The 15,343-nt window shown below is 48.1% G+C and overlaps 2 protein-coding genes across 3 annotated transcripts; both read left to right on the forward strand.

Moving 5' to 3' along the window:
* The first annotated feature begins 171 nt into the window (after positions 1 to 171).
* LOC111834244 (uncharacterized) lies at positions 172 to 7,419 on the forward strand. 2 transcript variants are annotated; one of them, XM_023793440.2, is made up of 7 exons: positions 172 to 484; positions 573 to 1,873; positions 2,903 to 2,973; positions 3,168 to 3,399; positions 3,935 to 5,916; positions 6,058 to 6,267; positions 6,348 to 7,419. In XM_023793440.2, exons 2-7 carry the CDS (start codon positions 1,528 to 1,530, stop codon positions 6,447 to 6,449), a joined length of 2,943 nt encoding a protein of 980 aa, XP_023649208.1. In that variant the 5' UTR covers positions 172 to 484; positions 573 to 1,527; the 3' UTR covers positions 6,450 to 7,419. The 2 variants fall into 2 exon arrangements, with proteins under 2 accessions (XP_023649208.1, XP_072554286.1); XM_072698185.1 differs by lacking the exons at positions 172 to 484; positions 573 to 1,873 and adding an exon at positions 1,884 to 2,814.
* A 793-nt stretch (positions 7,420 to 8,212) lies between these two features.
* LOC111838893 (cystatin-like) lies at positions 8,213 to 10,664 on the forward strand. The gene is made up of 3 exons (XM_023802365.2): positions 8,213 to 8,544; positions 8,927 to 9,037; positions 10,385 to 10,664. Exons 1-3 carry the CDS (start codon positions 8,335 to 8,337, stop codon positions 10,490 to 10,492), a joined length of 429 nt encoding a protein of 142 aa, XP_023658133.1. The 5' UTR covers positions 8,213 to 8,334; the 3' UTR covers positions 10,493 to 10,664.
* The last annotated feature ends 4,679 nt before the right edge of the window (positions 10,665 to 15,343 follow it).

Here is a 15,343-nt window from a genome sequence, read left to right on the forward strand (position 1 = left end):
GTTTCACAACAATCAACTACTCAGCGCACACTACAGAAGACAACGCTGATGTCAGCAACCTACCTTGACATCGAGAAAAAAGAGTGGGCGGGAACCACACGACTTGACGTACAGGAACAGCAGCCAATCATATTTCCCGGGACAGAGACGATGCACCAATTCTGCTAATAGCCATTTAGTGAGGGTAGGACGCCATGGATGTGTGAATGGGTTAGGTTGTCATGTGGCAACCAGCAGAAGGTTACGAGTTAAAGAACTGGATTATTTGGTCATCTGACTTTTCACGAAAAGGGTCGAAGTAGTATCTGAAAGGATAGTTTGTGACGGGGGCTGTAAAATTGTGATGTTTTGAGTTGGAATTATCGGTAGTACTCGTTTTGCGGCGCGAGGAGAGAACGCCTCGCCTCACGTTTTCAGTTGTTAACTCGATACTATGGTCGGTGGATGAGCAGCTAGCTAGATCACGTAGCTTAGCCTCCAGCCAGTAAGAAATCCTAGCGCAAGTTACTGGGTGGGAGGCACAGGTAGCCAGCTACCTAACTTCTCTTTTTCATTTTTAATTTCTTTTTTAGGTACAGGCAATTTGCTGCTCCGGGGGACTGGTTGGATAGTACTCCTGTGATGTCGTTTGTCAGAAATAGTATGACACAATATTAATGAGTCAGATAGCAGGCTTTTAGTAATACAGTCCCTCCGTGGGTTTCCAGGTAGCGAGGTCTCGGGTACAGTATCCACGTAGCAGCGTGTGGTACATTTGTGTTTGCAAGTTTCCAGCTAGTAGAGAGTGTGATATGTATTTCTTCGTAGGTTTCCATGTAGGACAGTATGTGATACAGTTTTCTGTGTAGGTTTCCAGCTAGTACGTACACTCTGTACAGTGTTATAGAGATATGCATCGTTCATTGTAGTAACACTGTGTGAGGTACAGTTCCCATCGTGTGTAGGACACACGGTCTCAAGTTGCATTTTAGAAGAACTTTTTTCACGTGCATTTTTGATCTCATTTCTAATTATGCTGATTTAGCTTCAGGATATATGGATTAAGCCAGGAGAAAATGACGTTTACGGGAGAAGGAGCTGAAGGAGGTTTTCCGTTTGGACGTCGGAACCGCGGACTTTGGGTGTGCAGCTTGGGTACCATGGACATCTTTGGGTCCTGATAAGGACGGATTGGACACGATGTCGTTTGTGTGTGGCGAACCATGACTGAGATATTAGTAATACACGGTGAATGTTTATGAAACTTTAAATGGTCCTATTTCGAATGTCGAACCGGTTTGTTTTTAAAAAATCGGCATCTGAGTGACATTTTAATGGATTACCCTCACGTGCAGTCGAATAATTAAACTGATGTACTGCTGTGGACAGCTAACGTTTTAGAGGTAAATGTGTAACCCCTAAATGAGAAGTTTCACCTGCTAGTGCGACAGTTTGACCTGATCTGACGGCACCGCTTCGCCGGGTTGGGCATTGGAGAAGTTCAGAGGAGGGGGCACGGACGGAGGCAAACACGGAAGCCGGTGAAAAATGGCCGGTGACTGCACCCACAACACTAAGTACGTTAAGGATGATGACAATTTGGGCAGCAGACATGCGCTGGTCACGAAAGGGGAGCCGGCGGGCGGTCCCGATGCTGCCGATGCCGTCAAGGAGAGCACGTCCAAAGACGCGACACTGTCGCCTTACTTCGAAGTGATCGATGGGGTGCTTTACCGCAAAAAGCTGGAGAAAGGATACATCCACTACCGGGAGGTCTTGGGCAAGGACAGGCGACTGAAAGCAATCGCCACCTTTCACCATAAGCGAGCGGGCAAGCAACACCACACCTTGGAAGACACCTATAGACATGTGGCGGAGAATTACTGGTGGGAAGGTGGGTCCTCTGGCGCCATCCGTGCGAACGGTACCCTAATTCGCAGGGGACTGTCCTCCCCGCTTCGCTTTGCCTGCGATGGCTGTCTTTATTCTCCCTCTTTGCATGTCTGCGTTGCCAAGTAAGTGTGCTTCAGAACCACGCGGCTTCAACCAGTCGGGACCCACGGCCGTGATCCCACATGTGCTTCAGACCAGTCCAGGGAAACCATTTGGACTGTATCTAGCTTATCTCAGGGCCTGGTCCTGGCCGTTTGGTTTTCATTTCTGATTGAATCTTTGTATAAAACAGAGGTACAATTAAATGCGCAAATCCCAGCACTGTAAGTTTAAAAGTTTGCTAAAATGGCTCAATGGATGGGAGTCACTCTGTTTAGTGAATTTCTTGTAATCTACACTCCCTGTTGTGAAAATATTCAGTAAGCAATGGAAAAGGAATTTTTTTTTATTATTCTTTTGAACTCCAAAAGACAGTACATCTGCTTTTAGTTAGTGAGAGGTTACCATTTTAACAAAAGGAAAATTTCAGTCCTTATGGCGCATTAAGCAATGAGATTAACACATGAAATCTAATAGAAAATACATGTTTGAGAAAGTGGATGTTCTCTCTGTTGATTCTTGCACATTAGACATCCATTTATTTTCTGACACCACTTACCCTAGTCAGGGTTGCGGGGGGTCCGGAGACTATCCCAGAGGCTAATGGAGCAAGGCAGGGAATATACCCAGGATGGGGCACCAACCAATAGCAGGACACACTTACACACCATTCACTCACACATGTACACCTGTGGGCAGTTTGTGAATTCAAATTAACCTCAGCATGTTTTTCGGTTGGGGGGGGGGACTGGAATACCCAAAGGAAACCCCACTACAAAACAGGGAGGACATGCAAACTTCACACACAAAGCCATTGCAGAGACTCGAACCCTGCTCCCAGAGGTGTGAGAGGCAACAGCGCTACCCACTGCACCATTATGCTGCTCGCTTCATAAATTGTTGCATAACGCTTCCCTGCTCTTTTCTTCAGGGATGTATTTCCAGATCAGGGAATATGTCACAGGCTGCCGGGAATGTCAGACGGAACAGGAAGGCCGAGAGGTAAGAGTCACAGCGGGGAAACAAACATGACACGCTGACGCCTAAGTCACAGTATGTTAAGGCTTTTCTGAGAATGCAGGTACTTCGGTCTGTACAGATAGGAACCACAGTCCTCCAGGACTGGACTGAACTGAGCTGCCTGCTTCAGCATGTGGCCAGACATCAGCACAGTCCTCACATCATCTCCTCTACAGACGCCCGCCAGCTCGCTGGTCTCCAAGACGCTGACAACCCATGCCAGTGACATGCTGTGCAAGCTGAAGGGCCAGTGGGAGGAAGGTCTCTTCTGCGACATCACCCTGCGTACAGGCAGCCGCTCCTTCTCTGCGCACAGGGCCGTGCTGGCGGCCGTCAGTGAGTACTTCCAGGAGGTATTTGTTGAGATGGCCTCTTCGCCCAGCCCGCAGTCCGACATCGACCTGACCGGTGAGGGCAGCCGTTTCTTCGCAGTCTCTTTTTCCCAGTTTTACGCAACAGCAGGGACAGCGTTAGTTGCGTCTCTCCGGATGTGGCTCTCAGTGAGATCTGTTAAAAAAAACCACACGGGCCTTCGGATAGATCTTCCAGCATCTGTGCTAAAATTGCGCCGTGTTTGGATTATCCACATTATTTAGGCTGCTTGTTTGAGTTGAAACAGGTCTGCCCGTGTCACCTCAGAGCCTGTGTTCACCCTGTCTGTTTAATTAAAAATTGTTTTTCCTGTTCTCTGTTGCTTCGAGGTAACCTGCTTCTCTGAGCTGTCCTCTCCAGTCCAAATGCATACTTTGATTTTTCTTTGTTCACTGTTGCACTTTGTTGGTGCTGTTTCTGCTGCTCTCCTTCTCCCGTCTCTCTTTTGGATTTCCTAAGACCCATAAAACTCCAATGGGAACATTCTTCAAGGGTTGTTTCTGTGGAATGGCCATTGCTGTCAGTGTAGGGTGGGAGACACTGACCTTGTGGCCTCATCTCTCATTTCTAGGTTTCAGCGAGGAGAGCTTCCTCTCCCTGCTTGAGTTCTCCTACACCTCCACCCTGTCACTGAAGCTGGAGAACCTGGTGGAGGTTTCCACCATGGCGCGGCACTTTCGCATGTGGCCTGTGGTGGAGGCGTGTAGGGCGATCCAGAGAGAGCAAGCTCTCGATAGCACAGGGGGCTGCACGCCGGACTCACCCAAGCCCCCGGGGGCCTTCGCCAGTCCAAATGACATTGGCTCCCGGAAAGACGGCGTGCTTACTAAGAGGAAGCGGAAGTGCGGAGAGACTGAGGAGTGTGCGGCGGAGGAATCGGGACCTTTCGTTAAACGGGTAACGCGGAGCAGAGGGCCACTGGACGTCCTGGAATTGCCCCAGGGTTCTGGGTCCAGGGGTGCCGAACGGACACCGAGAATCATCCAAGATGGCAATGGCTTCCCCTGCACCCCCACCCGCAGGCTGAAGCTCATGGACTTCAAATCCCCATCCAACAAGAGGAAGACTCCCCCACTTCGTCTCCCTGCTAGCCAGCCTCCTGTGCGCATCCTGCGCTCCTCTCCCGCATCAGGACAGCGGGCACCTCACTTGGAGGCCGGCACAGTGCCGGATGGAGGAGTCGCCGGCACCACCCTGCCTCCCCCCCCCTCCAGGAAGTATAAGCAGAGGCTTTGTTTCCCGCAAGCCGGCCAGGAGGGCACCCCAGTCAAGCAGGAGCCCCAGGAGGAGGAGGTGCAGAGCCCACGGACACTGGAGAAGTACCGGCTTCTGAGTGTGCTGGGCCTGCAGAGGAAGTCGCTGCTGCCCAGCCCTGAGGAGCTCACCGGCTGGAGGCAGAAAAGGCGGCTGCGTAAGCTGAAAGTGGACAGCTACGCACTGACGACGCGCCGGAAACCGCGAGTCCCGGGCCTGGCGAGCACCTTAAACTTGGAAGGGAGCGAGCCGAATGGCACTCTGCTGCAGCGTGTGATAAAGATGGAGCCCCCTGAGCCAATTAGCCTGGAGGACATGAGGCCTAGCAGCATAGACCGCCCCCTGGTGGCCGCTGGTGGGAATACCCACGGGCCAGTCACCCTGCCAAAGCGTAGTGAACTGAGGCGTTCTGTTAGGATCAAAGCCCCTACCAGGAGCACGGAGCTGGGCTCCTTTGTGCAGATTAAGCCGGAACCCACAGCCCTTCCCCTTTTGCCCCCAAGTACTGCCACACGTAGCCATCGCAGGGGGCATCTTCCTGTGGAGCCCCTCTTCTCCTTGAAGGTGAAGAGGTCTGTGGTCAGGAGCTGCCCTCTGGACCCACGGAGCACCCGGGTGACCAGGAGGACAGTCCGGGACGCCCGGCATGGCAGCTGCCCTGCGCCATCGAAGGCCAGGATAGGTCGGGACAGAGCACGCAGTCACAAGAGGAAGGAGGTGAAATCCAGAGCAGTGGCACCCCATGTGGAAGCCCCACGCAAAGCTGCCAGGCCGACAGACAGAGCGGTGAATGTCAGGAGTGTCCCCGGCACCAGCGGGCTCACCCAGCGGCCCCCGCCCGGCCTGCTGAGGGTCATCAAAGATGAGCCCGCCGACCCCGTTCCCGTCTGCATTCCCACCGTGCCGCAGCTGGGCAAACGGCAGAGCAAGCCGCCGGTGAAACTGCTGGATCCCGGCTTCCTCTTCACCTTCTGCAGGCCCATCGGCACCATCAAGAAGGAGGAGGAGGAGCGCGTGGACATCTGCTTGACGGGCTCCCTCAGCCAGCCGGTGAACCGCAGCAGCCCAGTGCGGCACATCCGGAGCACGGCGGACATCGCCGGACGCACCAGGGGCGCCTTCCGGGAGGCCCGTGCCGCGCGCCGACGTGCCCGCAGCCTGAAGCAGGCTGAAAGCGGCGCTGCCATGTCTCCGTCCTTGCGGAGGCGCTCTGGGCCAGAGGGGTCGGCCTTGAACGGCTTCCGCGGATCGTCCCTGCCGGGTCCAACGAGCACCAAGGGGAGAGTCGAACGACCAAAGGTGTGTACAAATGTGAATGGTGTCTGCGTGCGCGACGTGCCAACAGTTCTTATTATTTCACGTTATTCATAACTTCCTGGCAAACAGACAGCCCTCAGACTGAGCTAAGACGGTGACTTCGCCGTCTTCTGTCATCCGCAGAAATCTCTCAGGCTGCCCCCCCTGCAGAGCCGGCGATCCGCGCTCCTGGACTCCATCCGGCGGGCTCGGCTCAAGCAGCTGCGGCAGGCACGTGGCCACGCCCCTGTGACGTCACACACCTGCTTCCAGTGCAAGGTCACCTACAGGAACTGCGACGTGCTGATCATGCACCGCATCCGGCACATCGAGGGCAAGCACTGGCCCTGTCCCGTAAGCAGCCGCCACCCCCGTCTGCCCGCATCTCCGCGCACCTTCTGGCCTCTGACTTATCTTCTGTCTTCTCCCCACAGCTGTGCAGCAAGACCTTCTTCAGGCAGCGTAACGTTCAGAGCCACATCCGTACGCATGACCACAAACTCTACAAATGCCACCGCTGTCTGTCTGCATCCTGATTGTCGGCCCCCAGCCGAGGTGGGGGTGCAGGGTCTCTCCATATCCCGAGGATGATTTGTCATGCACGGGCGGGGTTTTTTTTTTATTATTATTATTTTCCTGCGTAACCAAAACTCAAGCTCACTAACCATTTGATCCGGCACTTTTTTGTTTCTTTGTAATGATTTAATCGCTGTTTTTCATTACCTACCTTACTGACAAAGGGCCTCTCGCAGGATATTTATCTCTTGCTACGTTAGGATGAACACTTTCTGGAGTAAATTTTTGAAAGAAATGATTGTAAATCTGCGTTGCCCGTCAGAGAAGACAGTAATGGTAAAATAATAGATGTAATTATTCTTATTGTAATTATAATTGTTGTAATTTAAATAAACAGACTAAAGAATACTGTTTCGCCTTTGCCTTTAGGTCACTACAAAGGTTAAACTTGAACTGGTTATTTTGTCATAGGGACTGTAGAAGACGGTCAGTATGAAATGGGTCGACGCGGTCCCTGTTTTTTGTGGGCCGGTCCCGAGTGCATGTGCACGCGATGGCGTGTCTTTTGGTCGTCCGTGGTAAGATGGTGCGGATTTTTTGTTTTCCGATCTAGAAATACTTGAAGGATGAACTTCAACCTGTGTCTGTTCCGTCTTCGCGTGTGATGGTGTCGGCGGGGAGGAAGAGAGCGCTTTGGCGCAAACTGTGACGTGAGCCATTTAAAGGGAAACCGGCGGGCCAAGCTACGGGAGTGTGCTGTCGCTTTTTACATCGTGACTGAAACACAACCCTTTTCTTAAACTGAAACAGCTGTCGTTTGCTTTTTTTTTTTTTTTTATTTAAGAGGCTCCATATTATTTAAATTGTAGCATTTATGGAGATTTTTAATATTTAGAATGTGGAGTTACAATATGGAAGCACCCTTTTAGATGTCTTAACTGTAAAGAGATGAAATTGAAATTTTAATAAATTTTGCATTTTACACACTGACTTGTATTTGGTGTCATTGATGAGAGTTGGTAAATATAAATTGAAAAATTCTGTTACAATGACCTCATCATCCATCTTCCAACTGCTTATTCTGCTCAGGGTTGCGGGTCAACCATTTACATTTAACAAAAATGGGTTACAGCTTGTGTCCATGTATAAAAGACCATGCTACCCATCTGGCAATGTGCTTAAATGACCAAAGGCCTTCTAACAAAGCTGTTTAGTGAAACCAGCACAGATTGATGGATAGCTGTCTTGGAAGTAATGTGTAGCTTTTTCAAATGCTATAAGCAAATAGCAGTATGGAGAAACTACAGTATCTATTGGCTGTACATCAACATGCAGAAACATAAAACACAATTAGAGGTTAAATGCTGCTTGTGCCATATTTAAGAGTGAGACTCCCAGAATGATGTGTGAGGGGTTTAACTACAGATAAGACTGGGGCAAATCCATGTTTTGGCAATGACACATTCCTGCAGATGATGTGGTGGTGAAACCAGGTGTAGCAACACACAGTCCTGATCAAACAGGTGTGTTCCGGTTTCATGTGATATATTGGGGTGGTTTCTGTAAGTCTGCATGACTGAGGTAAAAGCTGCAGTTCAAAATATATTTCACGTTGTTTTTGAATAATGATAATGTTTGTGTCTGTCCCCTCCTCCAAACTTCCATCAAGGCTTGTCCTTGTGTTGACTTTCAACTGAGTCTTGTTCTACCCTTGTAACCTTTAAGTAGTTGCCTTTAAACATCCACACCCATAAGAGGTGATAAAAGCCAGCTTTGCCCAAATGGGAGCTTTTGTGTCGTCATCAAGGCGGGGGCCGGGGAGGTAAACATTGGCAGCGCCTGGTTCTATTTGTATCTGCGTCATATAACAACCTTTTGCTCACCTGACGCTGATTTCAGCAGAAGATGACCAGCTTCCCAGTGCTGCTGTGTGCCTTTCTCTCCGCGGTTATCATGGCTACCGCAAGTCCAGCTCCACCAGCGGAGATTCAGGATGTGGACCCTAGTGATTCCGAGGTGCAAGCATGTGCGAACTTTGCCTTGGAGAACTTCAACCACTTCAGCAAGGACCCAAATCTGTATGCCATCACCAAGTTCTACTCTGTGAAGAGACACGTGAGTTCAGTGGGCTTCTCAGACACATTCGTTATCAGTTTGTTCTTTAACAAGATTTTGTCCCAAGTAACATTTTACCCAATTATACAATCTATATAGTTTCATGGGGCTATCCAGAGCTCCGCTGAACTTTAACTCGCAGTTAAACGTGTAGCGAATTATCAACTGCATGTTTACCAAGAACAGTAATGTGATTGTGAATATCAGCAATGATTACAGTAACCTTAATCTGAACCAATTGTGGCTTGTGAATCGCAGCCGCACAATGTCTACGTTAAGGCATGATGGTGAATTTGCACAACCGTGAGGTTTAAGCTCAATCTACTGCTCTCTGTCCTCTCTGCCTTGAAAATATGTGTGAACCGCAACTTCCTGTGTTCAGGCGATTGGCGGGGGCCAATACCACATGGACGTGGAAGTAAGAAGGACAAATGCCATTAAAGACCAGGTGGAGAAGGACGAAGGGGACATTTCCTCCGTGTCTGAGCCCGAGGTACGCATGTCCCCACAGCATCTCCTCTGGTTGCAGCCTTTCTTCTGGGCTTCCTGGGTGGCTCTCTGATGCCCACTAAAGCTATCGAGCTGCAGATGCTATAATCCTGAGGCTTTTCAGTCATTAGCATTTAGCAGTGTAGCGCATTTCTGTTGTAAAATACAGGGGCGGATTCGCTGTGGTCACATGGTACATTGTAGCGATATGTAACTGCATGGGTGTGTGAGGTTATAAAGTGATTCGGTCTTCTGGCTAACACCCAGACCATCAAAAGGCATGTGCTGGCTTTGTTTGGACTGGCAGAGGTTGGTCTAGGTAGGAAACCATAGCATTGATTCTCCAACACAGATTAAAAGGAACATGTCGTTTATACCAGCATTGATCTGAAATGTACAAAGATGGGGTAAATCTTTTGTAATTGCAGTCCTGTGAATATAAGTCCTGCAATCCAGTTGCATAATTCAAGAGCGAGGAAAGCTCTGGTTTTGCTGATGTTCTGCATACTCCCACCTGGGAGGATGCTGAAATGTGAGGAGCACCCAGTGATTCTGCCCCTTGGATTGGAATAGTGCGGCTGTTTGGTGGGGGGGGGGGTTGCAGTTACTGTAGCGCCTCACTGGAACCTGTTACTGTAGCAACATACTGCTTGTAATCCTCAAAATTAAGCTGGGAGCTCTGGCTGGGGAGGCACAGGCAGACTAAATATCTCTGGGGCAAAATAGCAGAATGCCTCACGTGATCTTGGATACGTGGATAGCAGTAGCTACTGACCTGTGAAATGCTGTTATTATAGCGCACACACACACACACGAACACACACACACACACACACACACACACACGCACACACACACACACGCACAAACACACACATGCACACACACACACGAACACACACACACGAACACACACACACACATGCACACACGCACACACACACACACACACAAACACACACACACACATGCACACACGCACACACACATGCACACACACACACGTACACACATACACACACTTACACATGCATGCACGCACACACACACACATGTTTGTATTCATATCTTCATTTCTATGGGGAAAACCCTAATCCCAGCTATGACAACTTTAATTCCTACCCAGCCCTAACTTCAACCATAAGTAACCAAACAAAAGACTTTTGACATTCAAAATTTTTATAAAATGTGAGTTGTCCGTTGGTGGGACCAAAAATATGGTTCCCTCAATGTCAAAATAACAAGCTTTTATTACGTTTTGGGGGCATTTGTTCCCCACAATGTAATGTATACATAACCCACACATACCCTCCAAAGGCCGATCTCTTAGCCCCCTATTCCCTTCCTTCAGGTGTTCCGGTGCCATTTTGTGGTTCTCAGCGCTCCTTGGAAGAAGCAAAGGGTTCTGTTGCAGAGCTCCTGCAGTCCCCTAACCAGCAGCGGGCTTGGCATGCTGTGATACAGAAGGCAGTGCGCGACAGGGTCGTGTCTCCTGTCTGCTTCCAAACCCCGCAGTTCAAGATCCTCATCATTTAATCGTCATGGAGCTGTTTGATTTGCATGGGAGAGAAATGGAGTGAGGTCTTTTCTGGCTTTTCTGATAGCAGATTAAATGACGTTACCCTTCAGCACACCGGTGGTTCTCTTTGTTTAGTGGGAATTTGCATTTCTCTGCACTAGATGGAGCGGCAGAACAGCCTGTCCATACATTTCCAAATACATTAGTAAAACGTGCATAAACATACATAAACATGTATGATCTTTGTATTGTTTGAGAAACTTTGCAGGCTTTCTGGGCAAGTAGCAATCTAGACACACCTAGTTATCTTATTTTAAACAGAATAAGGTCATTTATATTTTAAAGCCACAAAGAGTAATTGAATAAAGTTTGTGCTTAGCATCTCAGAGTAAGACATTTAGATTGTCGATTTAACTGAGGATTGCTTTCAGTGCAGAGACACAGGTGGGTGAAACCTAAGATTTGTTTCATTAGAAATGATAATGCACACTAATACCAGCAGGAACCAAGTCCTCTTTCACCTCTTTTACATGTGTGCTGTTACTAGCTCTGTCTTGCAAATAAGCCCATGCAGTTAAATAGTGTACAACGCGACTGAAACAACAGGGATAATGCATTCCTGAGAGACATCGCCTTCACTAAAAACACGTAATAAAATGCACATACTCAATGGGAAAACAGGATTAGGAGAATGCAACTCCAAAACGTAGGAAATTACACCAAACCAAATGAATAAAATAGTAAAAACAGTGATACCAGTGGATAATAATGTAATTATATGCATTTGAAATTTTTCTTCAACCGAACAATAACCATAGCTATGATTTTGGGCCCTTCATGTAGTTCTGAGAACTATGTACATTTTGGCAAACTGACTAACGTGTTCAATAACTGACATCACTCAGAGCCAATGACAATGGGGGTGGGGGGCATCCTGGCCCCTCACTGGCTCCACCACTGTCCCTTCTTCTTCAGCTGGCACAACAGAGTAAATGTGGAAAATACCAGGGGCAAACTAGCTGTATTTCAGCCTCTGCTGCAAAGCAACAAGGAGATTCACATTAGTGCTGTGTTTAGTGTCAACTATAGCAATGTAGGCTGGCCAAGGAGGGCAGGTGCCCAGCTCTCGGAGACCAGCCGCACAGTAGTGATGACCCCAGACTGCCTAGGTCATCACAGGAGAAAGTGCTTTCCATGTCTTACAGTGAGATTAATTTCATTCTGCAGAATGTTCATATTAAGAGAGATGTTACTGGTGCTTGTGTGAATCCCCCGGAGGTATGTTTACCCACTAGACAGAGAAAGAAGCTCAGTCCCAAATACACGCCATCCATCCACCACCACTCAGCACACACAGGGTCATAATTCATACTGGATTTGTAAATGTGTTTTTTCGGGATTCAGGGTAAATGTTAAAAGCAGGTGTTAGTGAGGTGCTTTTCTGCATTGTATTAGTAACAGAGGAAGTAACCAAGGTGATGATTCCACCTCATTCCACATGTCCCCCTCACGTTTCATAATTATTCATTTGGACCCCCCCACATTTAACATAAAATATCAGTTTTATGCCAATGTGTCCCCCCCCCCCCACATTCAAAATGCTTCTGATACCCTGAGTGTGCTCTGCAAGCATGTTATATTATTCTGGCTCGCGAGAGTTTTACTTACACAAAAATATTCTGAGGGTAGAATGAAAAATGATTGGTTCAGAGAAATAACCAATCAGATTGTAGAGGATGGTCCAAGCAACTAGAGAAGGCAGGACTGAGACATCTGATTGGTTTGTCCCGCCTGCTCTAGTTACCCACCTTCTCTACAATCTGACTCCCACGAGTGAAATTTTGTGCCATGGCAGATTAATCCCAGGTGACCACTCCACATGAATTTGTCAGTGATTCAGCCATTCTTCTGCACCCATATCCTGGTTGGTTAAGTGCTCCATTAAGTTTCTTTGTCTGGGTCTGGTTTTACATTTTTCTTAGGAGAATCTTCAGTTCTGTAAGTAACTTAGAGCCAGGAACTATAAGCTCATAGGTATCTGTAGCTGTAGGGACATTTTTCACTGATGGAACAGTTATACAAGGGTAACTGGGATTTTCTGGGCCTGACTCATGCTTTTTTTCCAAAGCCTGTTTTCTTGATAAAAGTATGCCGCATTATTTCTATAAAATATGTTCACCTCTGAAACAAACTGCCAGCATGCATGTGGAGAAATGAGAGGCTGCAGGATGTCTGAACAGAGCGGCTGGAGACGAGAGCCTGGGCAGGCCTCCACATTCCCCAGGTAGCCAGAGAGTCCTGGGTGATGAACTGCTGGTGTCACTGAATGTGTGGAAAAATTAGGTCAGGGGTCATAATCATGGGCAGGTCGTAGCTTTTCAGTAGGAACATCCAGCGCTTCAATATTTATCTCCACCTTCGTTTTTCTTCCCAAGTGTATGTTTACATTTTCTGAAACATTCACGTAAACGTTTCCGCTTCAGCGTGCTGCTTCTGGGACTGTGGCAGTCTAAAGTAGGTTATCAAGTTTATAGGTATGTTGAAAAGAATTGTGTTGTGATGAGGTCTGCCTCATCGGGCTGTTCAAAGGAAATGAACATGGTTATTCTGCAAAGCTGCCAATATATAATATACATACATGGCCTGAAAAGCAGAATCTGAGAAGCCACTCCCACATGCGAGGCACTCGACAGTGCATTCAGCTAGATGGCATTTAATGGCTTGTTGTGGTTGCAAGGTAGTAATTTTGTGGCTGTTAAGTGAAATTAAAACTGTAGAAGAAATCTGTCTAAGTTTATTTCCCTGTTCACTAATAACTTGGCAGATCCTAAGCTTTTCTTTTGGCTCGTCTGTGACTGACATCTCCTGTGCACAGACACCCCACAGGCCCACTGGAGTGGGTGGGGCAGTCTCCTTAAATGCTAACAGTTAAGGTTTCTTATTGTGTGAGGCTTTGTGAGAGGCATCCACCTTCAAATGATCTCTCTGAGGGACACAGGGGAGCCTCAAACAGTAGGATTAACATCTAAATTAAAAGCAAAGGATAGAATTTTTAAAATTCTATTACGTAACGTATGTCAGAGCGATTGTGTGCTGTGAGAATTTCTTGGACTCACACTGTAGGCCAGTTTTTCCCAAACCAGTCCTCGGTAAATCCCGGACAGTCCACGTTTTCGCTCCCTCCCTGCTCCCAGCCAATCATAAACACCGAATACCCGGTACAGGTGTGCTGAGAGGAAGCAAAAACGTGGACTGTCCGGGGTTCCTTGAGGACTGGGTTGGGAAACACTGCTGTAGGCAAAATACATGTATGATCCTTCTTTATTCTTCATACATGCTGTGAGGTCATCTGACATCATTACCTCACTCCCCACAAGCTGCCATTTTAACGAGTTTCAGTTTCAGTTCAGCAAGAGAGTGTAAATGAGACCTGCTGCAAATCAGAAATGAGAAAGCACTGCGGAGGGCAGGTGTCAGAGAGTGAGGGTGAAGCAGGGAATGTTATTCTGTGAATTAATGCAGATGCTGAGGGACACAGATGATAGGAACATTTAGGATGTGAGGGAAAGACCAACAGCGGTTCTGTGGCGAGAGAGAGCAGCTGTACTTCTGTATGTAGGGGCATCAGAGAGACATGGATACCCTGGCAGATTTGGGGGGGCTGAGGCTTTACAGCACCTCATAGGGGGCCTAAGGTATACCATTCAGACCTGTATTTCTTTATGTTGAAAGCAGCAACCCAAGCGCGGGGGGGTCAACGTTACATTTTGCCAGGCGGTGTGGGATGCCCTTGGCTGTATGTCGTGAGAAGCTTAATCAGCCTTTCATTCTTAGCTTATATCTATTTTATTTATGGCCAGATGAACAGACCTCGAGAGCCAATGCGTGTTTAGGTAGCGGGAAAGTCTGTCTGAGCCCAAGGGATTGTTATGATTAGTGCTCTTTGTGTGGAAGTTTTTCCTTAGCAACTGGCAACATGGAGTGTGTCTTCCCTCTGTAGTGAGCTACAGGGCCTGGGACTACAGAATATATGCAAGAATGCCGCAAAGTTGTGAGTGAGTAATATTACTCCCCTGTAGTATCGGTGGTTTGTTATGGGTCCATGCCTCTGAGACTAGCTGCATACACACTGCACCACTTCATTAATACAGTTTAATCAATGCTGTTTTGTGCTCGAAGACAGTTTGTGTTTAGCAGGAACAGATCGCATGGTGCTCCTGCTGTGTTCTGCAAAGACCTGCTTCCCATAAGAGAAGGATTACTGGTAGTACATTTAGTCCCATGTGGGTCAGACCACATTTGAGCATGGGGGGGGGGGGGTGGGGGATGGGTCCTTAAAGCAAATGAATCAGCTTCAAGTTTTATGATCTCCGAAGCGCTTATGAGTTTTGTTGCACTTACCTCATTTGTTTTACTATCGATTCATATTTTTCTTATTGGGTTAGATCTGTAGATCATATCCTGGACTTCTGGACCTGCAGCCGAACCATCCTTTGCATAAGCTAAGGAGCTCGTGGCCTCGGGGCACGTTCATGAGTGTGAGACGATGAATGGAGCCCTTATTGTAAATGCACATCTTTACAGTGCAGCGGCCCACCGGGTCTGTTCATCACAGTCCCCAGCTTGTGTTGGTGTTCTCCGTATCTACGTGTCAGCCGGCATTCATACAATCTCCCCCACGCACATTCACCCGGTTTTATACAACACCTGTTGGGTTCTGTAAGGGGAGGGAGGTGACAAGGAGGCCACGGGGCTGACTCAGCCTGCCACAGGAATCTCAGGGCCAGCTGA

Source organism: Paramormyrops kingsleyae, chromosome 1 (assembly GCF_048594095.1).
Source record: "Paramormyrops kingsleyae isolate MSU_618 chromosome 1, PKINGS_0.4, whole genome shotgun sequence".
Classification (NCBI taxonomy): Eukaryota; Metazoa; Chordata; class Actinopteri; order Osteoglossiformes; family Mormyridae; genus Paramormyrops; species Paramormyrops kingsleyae.